This window comes from Aotus nancymaae, unplaced genomic scaffold, assembly GCF_030222135.1.
Source record: "Aotus nancymaae isolate 86718 unplaced genomic scaffold, 86718_ANA_hifiasm-v0.15.2.pri h1tg000059l, whole genome shotgun sequence".
Taxonomy (NCBI): Eukaryota; Metazoa; Chordata; class Mammalia; order Primates; family Aotidae; genus Aotus; species Aotus nancymaae.
In genome coordinates this window covers 60356677-60373765 of record NW_026988473.1, presented here as the reverse complement: position 1 = coordinate 60373765, position 17089 = coordinate 60356677, and the positions used below count along the sequence as shown (strand labels likewise).

Below are 17089 nucleotides of genomic sequence, written 5' to 3'. Positions count from 1 at the left end.
TAAAACAGTGCTCCAACAGGAATAAAACAGGACTCCAGAAGTCCCCCTACAGTTAAGCCAATGGAATTCTCTATCTGGACAAAGCTAAGCATCTAAATCATGGTCACAAGCAACCTAGCTATGAGCAAGTATGAGCAACATGCTTTAGAAATTACTGTGAAAAATGGCATTAGTTGGTGGTACTTTAACAGTTATTATATCACAGCAGTGGTAAATCAAGCCATTCTGGCCATTGTGGGGTTCTCAAGTCCTTGTACAAATATTTGTATAGCTGGTCTTTAAATCCTCTGTGAATTGCTAAGTCTTCAGTTGAAGCTCTTACTTACTCCAGCATTTAGCAACGTTGTGACAACATTTTTGCCCGGGAGGCCTTGAATGGTCGTTCCTTTTCCTGTAGTCTTTTGTACAACAATCACATTGGGCTTGGAAGTCATTGGGATTGTAGTGATTTTGGTAGTCGTTCCTTAGAGAAGGGGGAAGAAAAGGAGGCCTGAGTTAAGGACTAGAGATACTTGGTTATTTCTATTTATATTATACACATTTAATACATATATAGTAAATGTTATCCCTAGATGACACGAAAGCTGTCATGACGATGAAAATGAAGGCTTGAAATAGTAAGTTACAAGTCATACCAGAATGAGAGAATATTAAGAATTTACTCTTAAAGCAGTCATTTTTAGAATCTGAGAACCTATACACCAAACTCAGAATCTAAAAACATCAGTTTCACCTTCAATATTCTTTGTCTGACTAGTTAAAATAAAACAAATCAGAATCTCTATTCCATGACATGTATTTCCCCAAAATCCACTATTACATATCTGTGACTGAAGTGATGGGAAAACCTTTCAAATAAGAATATGAGGTAAATACATAAATTTACATAACACTAGACTCTAGAAAAAAAATTATGAAAAGAAACAAGCCATATGTTTTTCTGTGATTAAAAAAAAAAAAACAAACTAGGCCAGGCATGGTGGCTCACACCCATAATCCAAGCACTTTGAGAGGTCAAGGTGGGCAGATCGCCAGAGGTCAGGAGTTCAAGACCAGCCTGACCAACATGGTGAAACTCTGTCTCTACTAAAAATACACAAAATTTAGCTGGGTGTGGTGGTGAGTACGTGTAATCCCAGCTACTTGGGAGGTTGAGGCATAAGAATCATTTGAACCCGGGAAGCAGAGGTTGCAGTGAGCTGAGATTGCGCCACTGCACTCCAGCCTGGGCTACAGAGCAAGAACCCTCTCAAAAAAAAAAGACAAAAGATATGCAAAACAAGTCACAGATTCAATGTATGCTTTTGCAATCTGTAGCAATCTGGAGACTGAGAGGATAAAACTCTAATTTACATGTATAAACTTATATTGTCAACTATCAAGATCTATCTAATAGGTCTATACCAACTGATCCAAACTGAATTATTACTTTGCCCTCTCCCACACATCCTTCCATAATTAACTTCTCTTCTACCTATCAAATCTACCTTCCAATCTTCAGATGTAAATTCTGGTGTAAATTTTTGATTCATTCCTTGTCTTTTTCTCTTTTTCAAAAAATTTTATTTTTTTTTATTTATTTTTAAGGCAAGGTCTTGCTCTGTCACCCAGGCAGGAGTGCAGTGGAACAACCACAGTTCACTAAAGCCTTGACCTCCTGAGCACAAGTGGTCCTCCCATTTTATGTATGTATTTATTTATGTATTTATTTATTTATTTATTGAGACGAGGTCTCACTATGTGGCACTGGATATTTATTTATTTATTTATTTACAGAGACGAGGTCTCACTATGTGGCCCTGACTGGTCTCAAACTCCTAGGCTCAAGTGATCCTCCTACCTCGTCTTCACAAAGTGCTGGGACTATAGGCGTGAGCCACTGTACCTGGACTTCCTTCTTTTCTTTCTTTTTATTTAAGAGATACAGGGTCTTAGTCTGTTACCCAGGCTGGAGTAAGGTGGTGTGATCATATCAACTACAGGCTTCAACTCCTGGGTTCACGCAATCCTCCCACCTCAGCCTCCTAAGTACCTAGGACTACAGGTATGTGCCACCATGCCTGACTAATTTCTGTATTTTTTGGTAGAGACTGGGGTCTTACTACATTGCCCAGGCTGATCTTAAACTCCTGGCTTCAAGGGATCCTCCTGCTTCAGGCTCCCAAATTGTTAGAATTACAGGCATGAGCTACCAGTCTTGGCCTGTTTCCTTGTCTTAACTCCCTATACCTCTCAACAAGATGAAAGCCCCTTAATCTCCACACTGTACCTTTTTATAATTCCTCAGTGCTTAGCACAGTGGATGACTATTACTTGGCAATCGTTGTCCAAAGAGTATGTGAATGAACTCAATTTGTCACCAACATGTGTCTTCTTTCAAACTGTTATCAAAGCCAGCTCAAGAGCTTCAACTCCTTTCCCAAACTTTCTCCCTGTTTCAAGTTTCTCTATCATGCAAACAGCTCTGGTGCTTCCTATCATATCAAACATCCTTAAAAAACTAACTTTATCATGTCAAGAACCTGGAACATGTTAACTGGTTAAAAATCTCCTCAATTTCCCACTACATCCCCAATTCTAACTTTCCCTCATGTTTCAAAATCCTACAAACTAGTAAATCTGGAATAAATGGATAGATTCCTGGACACTTGCACTCTCCCAAGACTAAACCAAGAGGAAGTTGAAACCCTGAATAGACCAATAACAAGGTCTGAAGTTGAGGCCACAATTAATAGCCTACCAACTAAAAAGAGCCCAGGTCCAGACGGGTTTACAGAGGAATTCTACCAGACATACAAAGAGGAGCTGGTACCATTCCTTCTGAAACCATTCCAAACAATACAAAAAGAGGGAATCTTCCCCAACTCATTTTATGAGACCAACATCATCATGATAAACAAAACCTGGCAGAGACATAACTAAAAAAGAAAACTTCAGGCCAATATTCGTGATGAACATTGACGCAAAAATCTTCAATAAAATACTGGCAAACAGAATGCAACAGCAAATCAAAAAGCTTATTCATCATGATCAAGTAGGCTTCATCCCAGGGATGCAAGGCTGGTTCAACATATGCAAGTCTATAAACATAATCCACTACATAAACAGAACCAAAGACAAAAACCACATGATTATCTCAATAGATGCAGAGAAGGCCTTCAACAAAATTCAACAGCCCTTTATGCTAAAAACTCTCAATAAACTAGGTATTGATGGAACATATCACAAAATAATAAAAGCTATTTATGACAAACCCACAGCCAATATCATACTGAATGGGCAAAAACTGGAAGCATTCCCTTTGAAATCTGGCACTAGACAAGGATGCCCTCTCTCACCATTCCTATTCAATGTAGTACTGGAAGTTCTAGCCAGAGCAATCAGGCAAGAAAAAGAAATAAAGGTATTCACTTAGGAAAAGAGGAAGCCAAATTGTCTCTATTTGCAGACAACATGATTGTATATTTAGAAGACCCCATTGTCTCAGCCCTAAATCTCCTGAAACTGATAAGAAACTTCAGCAAAGTCTCAGAATACAAAATCAATGTGCAGAAATCACAAGCATTTCTATACACCAATAACAGACAAATAGAGAGCCAAATCAAAAGTGAACTCCCATTCACAATAGCTACAAAAAGAATAAAATACCTAGGAATACAACTATCAAAGGATGTAAAGGACCTCTTCAAGGAGAACTACAAACCACTGCTCAATGAAATAAGAGAGGACACAAACAGATGGAGAAACATTCCATGCTCATGGTTGGGAAGAATCAATATTGTGAAAATGGCCACACTGCCCAAAGTAATTTATAAATTCAATGCTATCCCCATCAAGCTACCAATGACCTTCTTCACAGAACTGGAAAAAACCACCCTAAACTTCATATGGAATCAAAAGAGAGCCCGTATAGCCAAAACAGTCCTAAGCAAAAAGAGCAAAGCTGGAGGCATCATGCTGCCTGACTTCAAACTATACTACAAGGCTACAGTAATCAAAACATGGTACTGGTACCAAAACAGAGATATAGACCAATGGAACAGAACAGAGGCCTCAGAAGCAACACCACACATCTACAATCATCCTATCTTTGACAAACCTGAGAAAAAACAAGCAATGGGGAAAGGATTCCTTGTTTAATAAATGGTGTTGGGAAAACTGGCTAGCCATGTGCAGAAAACAGAAACTAGACCCCTTCCTGACACCTTACACTAAAATTAACTCCAGATGGATTAAAGATCTAAACATAAGACCTAACACCATAAAAACCGTAGAAGAAAACCTAGGCAAAACCATTCAGGACATAGGCATAGGCAAGGACTCCATGGCTAAAACACCAAAAGCAATGGCAACAAAAGCCAAAATAGATAAATCGGATCTAATTAAACTCAAGAGCTTCTGTACAGCCAAGGAAACAATCATTAGAGTGAACTGACAACCAACAGAATGGGAAAAAATTTTGCAATCTACCCATGTGACAAAGGCCTAATATCCAGAATCTACAAAGAACTAAAACAGATTTACAAGAAAAAAACAAGCCCATTCAAAAGTGGGCAAAGGACATGAACAGACACTTTACAAAAGAAGACATATATGAGGCCAACAAACATGAAAAAATGCTCATCATCACTGGTAATCAGAGAAATGCAAATCAAAACCCACATTGAGATACCATCTCACGCCAGTTAGAATGGCGATCATTAAAAAATCTGGAGACAACAGACGCTGGAGAGGATGTGGAGAAATAGGAACACTTTTACACTATTGGTGGGAATGCAAATTAGGCAACCATTGTGGAAGACAGTGTGGTGATTCCTCAAGGACCTAGAAATAGAAATACCGTTTGACCCAGCAATCCCATTACTGGGTATTTACCCAAAGAATTATAAATTGTTCTGTTATAAAGACACATGCACAAGTATGTTCACTGCGGCACTGTTTACAATAGCAAAGACCTGGAACCAACCCAAATGTCCATCAAAAATAGACTGGATAAAGAAAATGTGGCACATATACAGCATGGAATGCTACATAGCCATAAAAAACAATGAGTTCGTGTCCTTCATAGGGACATGGATGAATCTGGAAACCATCATTCTCAGCAGACTGACACAAGAACAGAAAATCAAACACCGCATGGTATCACTCATAGGCGGGTGTTGAACGATTAGAACAGGAGGACACAGGGAGTGGAGCATCACACACTGTGGTCAGTTGTGGGGGACTAGGGGAGGGACAGTGGGGGTGGAGAAGGTGGGGAGGGATAACGTGGGGAGAAATACCAGATATAGGTGATGGGGGGCAGGAAGGCAGCAAACCACCTTGCCCTATGTATGTACATATGCAACAATCCTGAATGATCTGCACATGTACCCCAGAACCTAAAGTACAATTAAAAAAAAAAAAATACTTAATCTACTATTTTGATCTAATTAGTGTATACTCCAGAGTACACACCATAAACTTTAATCTAACAAGTAACTTCTTCCTTATGGCTTCCCATGACCTACTACACAAAGCCCCAACTCCGCAGCCTAGCTTTCCAGGCTTTGTTAGACCTTAATTTTTAGAATTAACTAACATTTGCCTCTCCTTTAAGTGTTGGTTTCCACACTGGTCTTTGAGCATACAAATCCCAATGTTACTTTTGCTTCTAAAGTTTCCTCTGCCTATGAAAACAGGCATGTCATGTTCTTCTTCTATAGGCCTGTATATCATTTATCAAATGACTAGTCACAGAATAATTACTTGGTAAAAACATGAGTAATATATCATCAAAAAATAATTAAACAAGATTTTGTTATTTTCCACTGGAAAACCTTAACATTCCTTTCTAAAGTTTTATAAACAAAGTTACACTAAGAATAAGAATATTCTAGTTATATCTTAATTTTGGCAATACTGCTACAAAAAACATCTTTCTAATATGCTTGCCATTATATAATGTCTCATTAGTCCAAGGTAACTCTGAAGTTACATAAAAGAGCATTTTTATCTATGAACTGGCTTCGCAACTGTTTTTCCATTTATTTGTAGTCTCTGAATAGTGAGCTGTTAAGAACTTCAAAAACCAAGCTGCCTATGATTCACTTACACTAACTTTTACTCTTAATTAACTCTAATCCCTCACATATGATTAACTCTATGGACCTCTTTTGACGTGGTTTTGTATGACCTCTTTTGACATGATTTACTATGCTTTTGACTTTATACCAAAGTACAAGGACCACTTTTTGACAAAACTGGCTTAACAAATGAATTATATTTGTACCTACTAAAATGTCTAATCCTTTCCATTACAGAGGTTTTTCAATTTACAAGATAGTTGCAAACCAAGTTTAACAAAATGTGGTGGGGGTGGCAAATGTTAGAAAATAGAAGAAAAAAGAATAGCATAAGAAAAAGCAACTCTAACATTATATTAAAATAGAAAACAATTTATAATTGATAGAATGATCAATTATAAATGTCTGAAATTCCAATGAATATGTTTCTGTGTCAGGGAATACCTACATTACGTTGAAGAAGTATAGCTCATTAAAAAAAAAGTCACCTTCTATGCTTTCACAGTAGTATGTAGTTCTCATGGTTACAATAGAATTATACAAGCTTACTTGTTTAGCATTCTTTAGGGCAAAGAATAAAAACTCATATATATTTTCATCTGTATCACAACACACAGCACAGTATCTGGCTCATAGCATATCAGAGGACCCACTTATATAGTCTTCACTTATAAAACAATCAAGATATAATAGGTGCAAATAATTGTTAATCTCATTTAGATCATAATGGGCTATGATATTGATGCATCCCAGGCATTCTTATTTTTTAAAAAGATGCTTAAAGTTTGGGCATTATAATAGGTAGACTTAAAGAAGAACACAAATTTACTGGCTCAGATTTTACTATTCTATTTACAGATTCTAAAATCACCTGACAATCTTAGTCTCTTAAGTAATGTTTTATGTTGCTTTGCTCAAAGAATAAACGAATGAAAGATCAAGAGAATTAAAATAAAGTTTTGCTATTGTCACAGGCTGTCATAATGTCCTTAGAACCAAGGTAGCGAGTTCATCTCTGAAGAATCCAATATAATTATTCAATTAACCCTCAGCAAAGCTCACAAAAAAACTTACAAATCTGATAATCTCATATATATACATGTAAATAAATATTTGACTATAAAATATGAATTGGTGGGGCATGGTGATTCACGCCTACAATACTAGCACTTTGAGAGCCCGAGATCAGGAGTTTGAGACCATCCTGGCCAACATGGTGAAACCCTGTCTCTACTAATAATACAAAAATTAGCCAAGCATGGTGGCAGGTGCCTATAACCCAGCTACTCAGGAGGCTGAGGCAGAACTGCTTGAACCCGGGAGTCGGGGGTTGCAGTGAGCAGAAATCACACCACTACATTCCAGCCTGGGTGACTGAGCAGGACTCTGTCTCAAAAAAAAAAAAAAAAAATTATATATATATATATATATATATATGAATCAACTATAAAGATAGTCATGGCTTCCATTTAAATGCTTATTCTAATAAAAAGAACAAAGTGACCTTTATAGAAAGTGCTTTGGAAGCATTAACTTGCATTCTAGGATATTTATAAGAGGAAGTAAGAATTCCACAAAATAATTTATCTGTAACAGTGTTCATCATAGGATTATTTATCATGACACACACCCACGCACAAAAGACAACCTGCAAGCAACCTAAAACTTTCTACAATAAGCAAATAATTAAATAATGAGGGGGTGTCAAAATACAATTACTAGCATGGGAAAATAATCAACATTATTACATGAAACATGGAAAAAATCTGACTATACTGGATCCCAATTTAATGAAAAATATATATATATACACATACATAAACACATTTAAACAAACAAATGAATAGAAAAAGGAATGAAAAGAAATATACCTAAATTTTAACATGGTCCTATGGATAGTAAAAACCATAGGTTTTTAATTTTCTTTGAACCTTGCTGTAGTTTCCAAATCCCCCCACAGAACATTGGGAGGCCATGGTCGGCAGATCGCTTGAGTTCAGGAGTCTGAAACCAGCCTGGGTAACATGGCAAAACCCGCCTCTAGAAAAAATACAAAAATTAGCCCAGCATGGTGTGGGCCTGTAGTCCCAGCTATTTGGGAGGCTAGGATGTCAGGACTGCTTGAGCCCAGGAGGCTGATGCTGTAATGAGCCGATCATGCCACTGCACTCTAGCCTGGGCAACAGAGTGAGACTGTCTCAAAAAAAAAAAAAGGCAAGTACTTCCCTTTTGTTTTGGGGAGATGGGACCCTAGAAAAAGCATCTTCTCATGGATGAAGGCAGAAAACTGTCTAAATTCATTCAACCAGGCTTATCACTTTACTATAAACAGACAATGAAAGATTTTAAAACAAACCTATAGACCCAGTATCATGGACCAACAAGAATATTATAAAATAAGAAAATTGTCTTTATAAAGAAAAGTGAGATGTAACGTTAAGGATCAGTTTAGAGTAACCAGGAAGAAGAGAAGTTCTTTGGAATAAAGTGTCAGTGAAGCATAGGTAGAGACATAATGAGCCACCATGCAATGAATAAAGTTGTTTAAACTGTATGCCAAGCATATCCTATAGTGCTGGAAAAGTCTCTACTCATGTACACCCATGCACCTGAAGTAGCAGCTAACCATGAATGGTTTTATAATTCAATACAAAGGTGGATAATATGTCATACATGTATAAGATACATAGATTTCAAATGACATCTCTGCTTTTAAAAGAAAAATGTGCTTGCTTGTATTGCTCTAATCAGGTACAAAGCAGCTACATTATGAATTAGGTCTGAAAATAGAAGCCTCATGGCATCTAAACATTCCTTCAAGCTATATGAAACTATAAATTCATGTATAAGTAAAGAAAAATCCTTAAGGTCATAAAAAGCTACCTACCAATGAAATACACGATCCCTTTTTGACAAATGTTTAATTGAATAAGTGCTTTACACTATTTAAAGATATTGTCAAGTAATAAATTATAATTTAAGTTTTAACTGTGTTATTTAAAATATCCTCTTAAAAGCCAGAGTACAATGATTCTTTCCCTCCTGGTTTCACCCTCCTCAGTCTGGCAAATACTGGATTTTCTCACTTACTCTTAAAAGTAGAGCCAAACGTGCTATATTTAAATATATAAATTTAACGTGCTATATTTATATAGCGTGTTATATAAATACAACGTGCTATATTTAACAGCTTTAAATATAGCACGTTATGTCAATACCATGCTCTATTTTGCTTTTTTTTTTTTTTTTTTACTCCCTGAGTTATCAGCAACATCAAATTACTGCCAGGAACTTCAATCCCTTGACTTTAAAATGTTAGAACAACTCACCTGGGGCATATAAAATATGACTCGTCTACAAAAAAGGTAGACAATTAAAGTCTACAGTCTTGCTTAACCAGAGATTATTTACATCATTTTAATTAAAAGATAATAATCGATGAAAACAGATGCCATGTTAACATTCCACATTAGGGTCCACAACCCAAATACTGCAGAGATTAATGAGTCAATAAAAACCAGGTATGGTTTCAGTATACCAATAAATAGGCAGATGGTTAGCTTTCACTATTAAAGTAAGATATTTCTGAAAAGCAAACTGTTAATATAAATGGCAAAAAGCAAATAAAGTATTCAAATATTTTTATTTTTAATAAACCAAAGTGGTATCAATAATTTAAATTATAAGATATGTTCCCTCAAACATATTTAGAATAAATAATTATTCCACTTTCTAACTCTAATAGGTCTTGGACAGATCAATCTGATCTCTCTAAACCCAAATCTGTCTTCATTTGTAAATTCAGCACAATAGCAACTACCTCAGAGTTGTTGTGGGGTCTGAATGAATTGACAAATAAGAGAATACTTTGCAAATAAAAAATATCTATGCAAATTTAAACCATAATCTTTCCACTCTGACTAAAAGCAACTAAAGGTTCTTTCCATTTTAAAACTATCAAAAGCTTTACATGTGAATATTGAATATTAAAACAAAAAACTATATTTAATCATGAAACATAAGGACTATAAACAAAGCTTTAGATTTTTAAGCAAAAAATTGAGATAAAATAGAATCCTTCAATGAAATAAGTTTTTTTTTCTCTCATGAAGGCCACCTATACCTTTAACATATGTCAGATATACCTACCAGAAACTATATTACTGCTAATTATCTTGCCCCCCAAGGTAGCTAATGATTTGGGTACTACTGTAATGATGCTGCCACTGGTAGTTTTCACATAGGTTGCAGCTCCAGGGGTTGCAGCCATCCGACCAATGGATGGGCTCACTGTTGGCCGGGTATAGGTTGCTTGTGTGCCTATAAAAAGGGAAAAGCCAAAAGAAAAACTTGTCATTACTTATAGAAGAATGATAATTAATACAGTTTAACTGTAATTCAATATCATCTACATTGCTATAACTTGAAAATGGAATTTCAAGGTGTCAAGACATTAATTTATAATTTTACAGCCAGTTTTCAACACATACAGCAAGTGCTACAGCCAAGTCACTTTAAATTAATTCTACACATAAAATTTTGTGATGTGTTGCATCAAATTACTAACCCAAGAAAAAGTAGAGCTAACTCTGTACCCTTCTTCCACTACCCCTCTTCTACTAGTTTTATGCCAAAAGAAACAAATTTAATCATCTTTCCTACCAGAGTATTTAAGATATTTCTATTATAGATTTTAAGGTCTCTGCATCTGTTTTATACTGTCTTAGTGCCAAACCCAATGTGGGCATGCAGCAAGTAAGGCAGTATTGTTTATCTAAAATTTTACAAACTTTCAGTGCTTTGTACTCTGCTACCCTCTAAATATACTTCCATCTTTTAAAGAGTCGATTATTCTATCATTTTAGCAGAGATTAAAGTTAAGGCTGCCTAGAGTTGCCAGGAATATTTCTCTTCAGCCTAAAATTTTCTCTATTTACGTATTTCCTCAACTTTAGACCTGTTAGATTACTTTTCTTCATGTGTCTCAAAGGATTTTACACCCTTTCCCACTATTTCTACGACTTTTTTTCTTTTTTTCAAACAGGAATTAAAAGCTAACTATGTATGTTTTATAACTATATATGTCTGTTGTAGTTTCTTACAAATCCAGTAAGTTAGAAAAGCTATTCCTAAATTAAGCTGGTATACAGAAATTGTTTGATGAATGTATGATGAATAAATGAACTGATGGTCAAGAGAACTTACCAGTAGGAGTGGTTACCAGTTTAGTCGTCATAATTGCACCATTACTGCTAACCACCATAATAGGGGAATTGCTACTGGTGGGTAGAGTTGCTGTCACAGGTTTGGGTAAGATCTTACTTGGTTGAACCTGCTGTGTGATGATCTTAACACCTTTGAAAGAAGAAAAATAAATTATTTTTAATTTTAAGCACAAATTATTTTTAAACACATGTCCCTTATGCCAACCTAAGAGGGCAGTAGTCACAAACATTTACTCAGTCTTGCCTAAAGATAAGCTTTTTGTTAATACCGATGAAAATCTAAACTTTTATTCCTCAAATTCCTATCTTACTTTATTTCTCATTTCAGAAATGCAACTAAAACATTACATCAAAAAGTTCATAAAGAAAAACAAATATTTTATCTATGACTGTGTTACATAAGAGCTTTCAAACCAAATTGTCCATTGTACTTGAACTTTACAGGCAAATAATCCATTCCACACAAATACTTAGGGTGAAAGGACTAACAGAATATGTCAGAAACAAAAGGTAATGTACTTTCACGTATCCCCAAGTTTGCCAAAAAATTTTCACAACTTCTTAAACTTACATAAAAGCTGTTGAAAAATATAAAGACAAAGAATATTTTTTGTTTGAATTTTTAAATTGCCTTCTTTAAAAAGAATTTTTAGGCTGGCCACGGTGGCTCACACCTGTAATCCCAGCACTCTGGAAGGCCAAGGTGGGTGGTTCACCTGAGGTTGGGAGTTTGAGACTAGCCTGGCCAACATGATGAAACCCTGCCTCTACTAAAATTACAAAGTTAGCCGGGCATGGTGGCGCGCTCCTATAATCCTAGCTACTTGGGAGGCTGAGGCAGGAGAATTGCTTGAACCCGGGAGATGGAAGTTGCGGTGAGCCAAGATCACACCATTGCACTCACTCTGGCCTGGGCAACAAGAGTGAAACTCCATCTCAAAAAAAAAAAAAAAAAAAGAATTTTTAATTGCTCACTTTGTCAAATACAGGATATAAAAAAAGATACATTATTATTCCACCTACACAAAAAATGTGTGTGGACAAGAACTTAAAGGTGACAGGCAAAAATAAAAGTGCTAAGGTGGTGATGTTATGGTTTTTATTTTTAAGTTTTCTAAATTTTTCTTTGTCATAATTGTTACATTGACTTTCTAAACATAAACATTCCTTTAACCCTTTTCCCATTCAGAAAAAAAAAGTGTAGTTTGCTGCCAGCGTTTCTTTAATTTTATATAAACATGATCTTTGAAGCTGAAACAAATCTGAGTGATTTTCAATATGAAAATAAAATATAAAAACTGTTTTTGAGAACTATGTTAACAACACACATAGGAATACTACAGTTTCTAGGATTTGAGATTTTCAGCAAATAAGAATTACTATACTTTGCAAATGGTGAAATGCCACTACTAAAAACAGAATGCTATAAATAGAACAATGTCTTTTGTTTCCAAAGTCAATATACTAGAGCAATGTGAAAATAATAATAAAAGCAAGAAAGTTCTCTTGGGGTAAACACTGCAGCTGCAAGCAGCACTGGCAAGTATTCTTAGGGCAAATGAGAAAAAGGTTAAAAGAAAATTTCCTATGTCAACTATAAATTTAAATTGGTAGCTAAAGAAGGAAATTTTTGGTAACACTCTTTCCCCACTGCTGTCTTCTCTGAAATGATTCATGAGATAAAATACGTTGTTATAGGCAACTAAGAATTATTTTACTTTTAGAGATGGTGATTTAGGTTAAGACATTAGGAAGCAAACAGATCTATTTATTTAATAGCCTTAAATAATTTTAAATTTCTGTAGCCAACAAAGTTGTTGATTAGACAAGTTATATAATCTCTGTGATTCTGTCTCCTTATCTATAAAATATTGATTCTATTAGTATATACCTTATAGGGCTATTGTCAAGATTAAATAAATCAAAACTGTAAAGTACATAATGAATAGTAAAAATTCAGTAAATAATTATTATGGAAATTTTAAAAATCTGATTATAATAAATCTTAAGTATTGAGGTTTATGGGGGAATAATTTCTAGTATTCATTTCATTAGTGAATTACAGTAATTATTATTATTATTCTTTTTTTTTTGAGACAGGGTCTCGCTCTGTCTCCCAGGCTGGAGTGCAGTGACGCAATCTCAGCTCACTGCAACCTCTACCTCCCGGGTTCAAGTGATTTTCCTGCCTCAGCCTTCTGAGTAGCTGGGATTACAGGTACCTGCCACCATGACCAGCTAATGTTTTTGCATTTTTAGTAGAGACAGGATTTCACCATGTTGGCCAGGCTGGTTTTGAACTCCTGACCTCAAGTGATCCACTAGCCTTGGCCTCCTAAAGTGCTGAGATTACAGATGTGAGCCACCACACCCGGCTACAATTATAGTAATTCTTAAAGCACATATAATAAGAAGCTTCTAAAGAAATAACCACACAGAGAAAAAAATTAAGATAATCATAATATGACTTTGCTCAATTATATGCAAATAAGTTGAAAATGGATTAAATAAATAATTTTCTAGGAAATTGTCATTTATCAATATTGACCCCAGAAAAGAAAAACAATGTAAACAGACAAATTTCCACAGAAAAAAAAATTCAGAGCTGTACCCCTTTGCCAAAAAGTAGCAGGCCCAGATAGCTGCATTGGAGAATTCTACAGTCCTTTAAAAAGAATGTTAATTCCAATGTACTAAAACCATTCCAAATATTGGTATCTGGCATGGTGGCATGAGCTCTGCTGGCCCTCTAACCCAGGGAAACTAGTAAAAAGTAGAAAACATCTACCACTGAAAGGCTCTGGAAATGGTGCCAAGGGCAAACATTAAATGAAAAAACATCTATTCAAGAAAATCTAGAAAAATTCATTGAGAAAGGCAAGATCTGTGGTATTTAAACCAATACCATTTCCTCCTTCCCCACTACCAGCTCAGCAAGGGGAACATTCCATTCCAGATGGCTTCAGTGAAGAACTCAGGGTTCTTTTTCCACCAGTTCTCCGTTGAAGGATTTTCTTCTCAGAAGAAATGGGACTTCAGATTATCTCATCCTGCCCTCAGCTACCCATTGCTAAGGCTAAGTTCTGGGCAAGCACAGTATGGATGTGAGAGCTCTCTTATTCAGCCCAACCCCCAATTTATGGACAAGGCTCTACCTTGAGCACAGTACCACTGAGAATACTGAAGTACTGATAGTCCTTGCCCTGGCTGGTGAGGCAGTGACTCCACCATCAGGATAGCCAAGCTGTGAGGACCTCAGGCTGCTGCCCAACCCCTCACCCCTACTCAGTGAGCACTCAGTGCCTAACGCAGGGGTGTCACTCAGAGAAGTCTGCCACTTACCCTACCCCATATTCCAGAGTCCTGGCTCAGCGACTTTGTCAAAGGATAGAAATAATTCATAAAACAGATAGCTCCTAATCTCTTCCCAAAGAACGAACTCCATTTATACCTCAGCATGGAGAAGTTCAAGACTAAGGGCATTCTTAAGAACAATGAAGAAAGTGGTAAAAGGCAACCAGAAGGAGATTCATGGATATAATGAATATATAGTCTACACTGCAGACAGTTTATAGGGAAGAAGCAGAGAATATAAAAGCTGGGAGGAGCCTTTGTGAGGTTAGAAGAAATATCAAAAATGAACCCCAGAAACTATTCCTTCAAAGGAGCCAAAATTTGGATTAGATTACAGAGCAATGTATGCTCCAAGGCTTTCCTGAAAACAACAGAGCAATCAGCCAGCAGTTAATAGAGTTTAACAGCTGGGTGTGGTCAAGGAAAGGGCAAAAGAAAGCCAAACTAATACCACTGACATCCCAAAGTGACTGTAAGTATACACAGAGTTGTGCCTCCGTGGGGAGTAATATCAGATGCTTAGATGAAGGAACGCAGGCTGGAAAGGGAATAAAAAGACTTCACTAAAATAAACTGATCCAATCACTAAACAAGTAACTATACAAATAACAATAACAAATCCTTGGTGAGGGGAGACCAGTACCCAAGTACTACATGGTCATCCCTCAGTATCCGTGGAAGATTGGTTCCAGGACCCTGTTGATACTCAAATCCGTGGATGCTCCATTTCTTTATAAAAAAATGGTACAGTATTTGTGAAACTTATGCACACGCTCCTGCATACTTTAAATCATCTCTAGATTACTTATAACACCTAATACAATGTAAATGCTATGTAGCTGTTATACTATATTGTTTCTGTATTTGTATTATTTTTTACTATTGTATCATTATTTTTTGTCTTTTTCCTAAATATTTTTGATCCATGGTTGCTTGAATCTGAAGACGTAGAACTTATGGATATAGAGGTGTCTAAAATGTCCAATATCTAACAAAGATGTAAGGAGGCATATAAACAGGAAAATATTACCCATACATTAGAAAAAAAACAAACAACAGAAACTGTCTGTAAGACCAACCAGATGTCAGACTTACCTGAAAAAGACTTTAAAGTAGCCATTACAAATATGTTCACAGAACTAGAGAAAAACATGATTATAGGAGTAAAGGAGGTTATGAGGACAATAGTACATCAAATAAAGATTAATAAAGAGATATAAATTATTTTTTTAAAAGAACCAAATAGGATATCTGGAGGTTAAAAGTAAAATCACTGAACTAAAAAATTCACTAGAGGGGGTTCACATGTAGATCTGAACTGGCAGAAGAAAGAATTAGCAAATCTGAAAAAAGATCAATAGAGGTATGTGAGCTAAGAACAAAGAGAAAAAAGAATGAAGAAAAATGAACAGAGCTTCAGAGAAATTTGGGACAACATTAAGCACACCAACATACATATAATGGAACTACCAGAGGTAGGGAGAGAGAAAAGAAAAGAAATATTCAAAAACACAATGGCTGAAAACTTTCCAAATTTACTGAAAAGCAGTAACATATATGTTTAAGAAGCTGAACAAATTATAAGTAAGATAAACACAAAGATCATAAACAGACACATCTCAGTAAAAATGCTGAAAATCAAAGACAAAAAGAAAATCTTGACCATAGCAAGAGAAAAACAACGTAACACTTAAAAGGGAACTGCAATAAAGTTAAGTAAGAGCTGACTTCCCAGTGGAAACAATGAAGCCAGCAGGCAGTTGGATAACACATTTGAAGTCCTCAAGGAAAAAAAACACCAACCAAGAATCCTATATCCAGCAAAGCTAGCTTTCAAAAATGAAGGCAAACTAAAGACTTTACCAAATAAACAAAATCTGCAATATGTTGCTAGCAGACCCACCTTACAAGAGACACTAAAAGAAGTTCTATGAATAGAAAAAATAAGGAAAAAGTGATGTCTTCTCTTAACACTTGTGTTCAATATTATACCAGAGATTCAAGTCAGAGAAATTGGTGGGGGCGGGGAAAGTATCCAGATTGAAACAGAAGAAATTCTATCTCTATTTGCAGATGATATGACCCTTTATATTAAAAAAACAAACAAACAAACAAACAAAGGAATCCACTAACAGAAATTAAAACCAAAAAATGAGACATGAGTTCAGCAAGGTTGCAGGACAAAAGTCAACACCAAAAAATCTATAAATTAGCAATACACAAGCTAAAAAGTGAAATTAACAATTCCATTTATAATAGCACCAAAAGAACAAAATACTTAGGAATAAAATTAACAAAAGAAATACAAAATGTACACTCTGAAACCTACAAAACATTGAAAGAAATTAAAGATCTAAATAAATAAGAAAGCATACCACGCTCACAGATTTAACATGGTTAAGATGACAATGCTCCTCAAATTAATCCACAGATTCAATGCAATCT

At 35.7% G+C, this 17089-nt stretch overlaps 1 protein-coding gene across 13 annotated transcripts in view; it reads right to left on the bottom strand.

The window, feature by feature from the left end:
• The window catches only part of EMSY (EMSY transcriptional repressor, BRCA2 interacting), a 109747-nt gene that overhangs the window by 29527 nt on the left and 63131 nt on the right, over window positions 1-17089 (bottom strand). For all 13 annotated transcript variants that reach the window (XM_012469633.3, XM_012469626.3, XM_064365308.1 and 10 more), the window contains 3 exons: window positions 11271-11420; window positions 10215-10385; window positions 327-463 (listed from right to left, as the gene is read on the bottom strand). In XM_012469633.3, the coding sequence (XP_012325056.1) occupies window positions 327-463; window positions 10215-10385; window positions 11271-11420 (458 nt within the window). The remainder of the gene's footprint in view (window positions 1-326; window positions 464-10214; window positions 10386-11270; window positions 11421-17089) is intronic.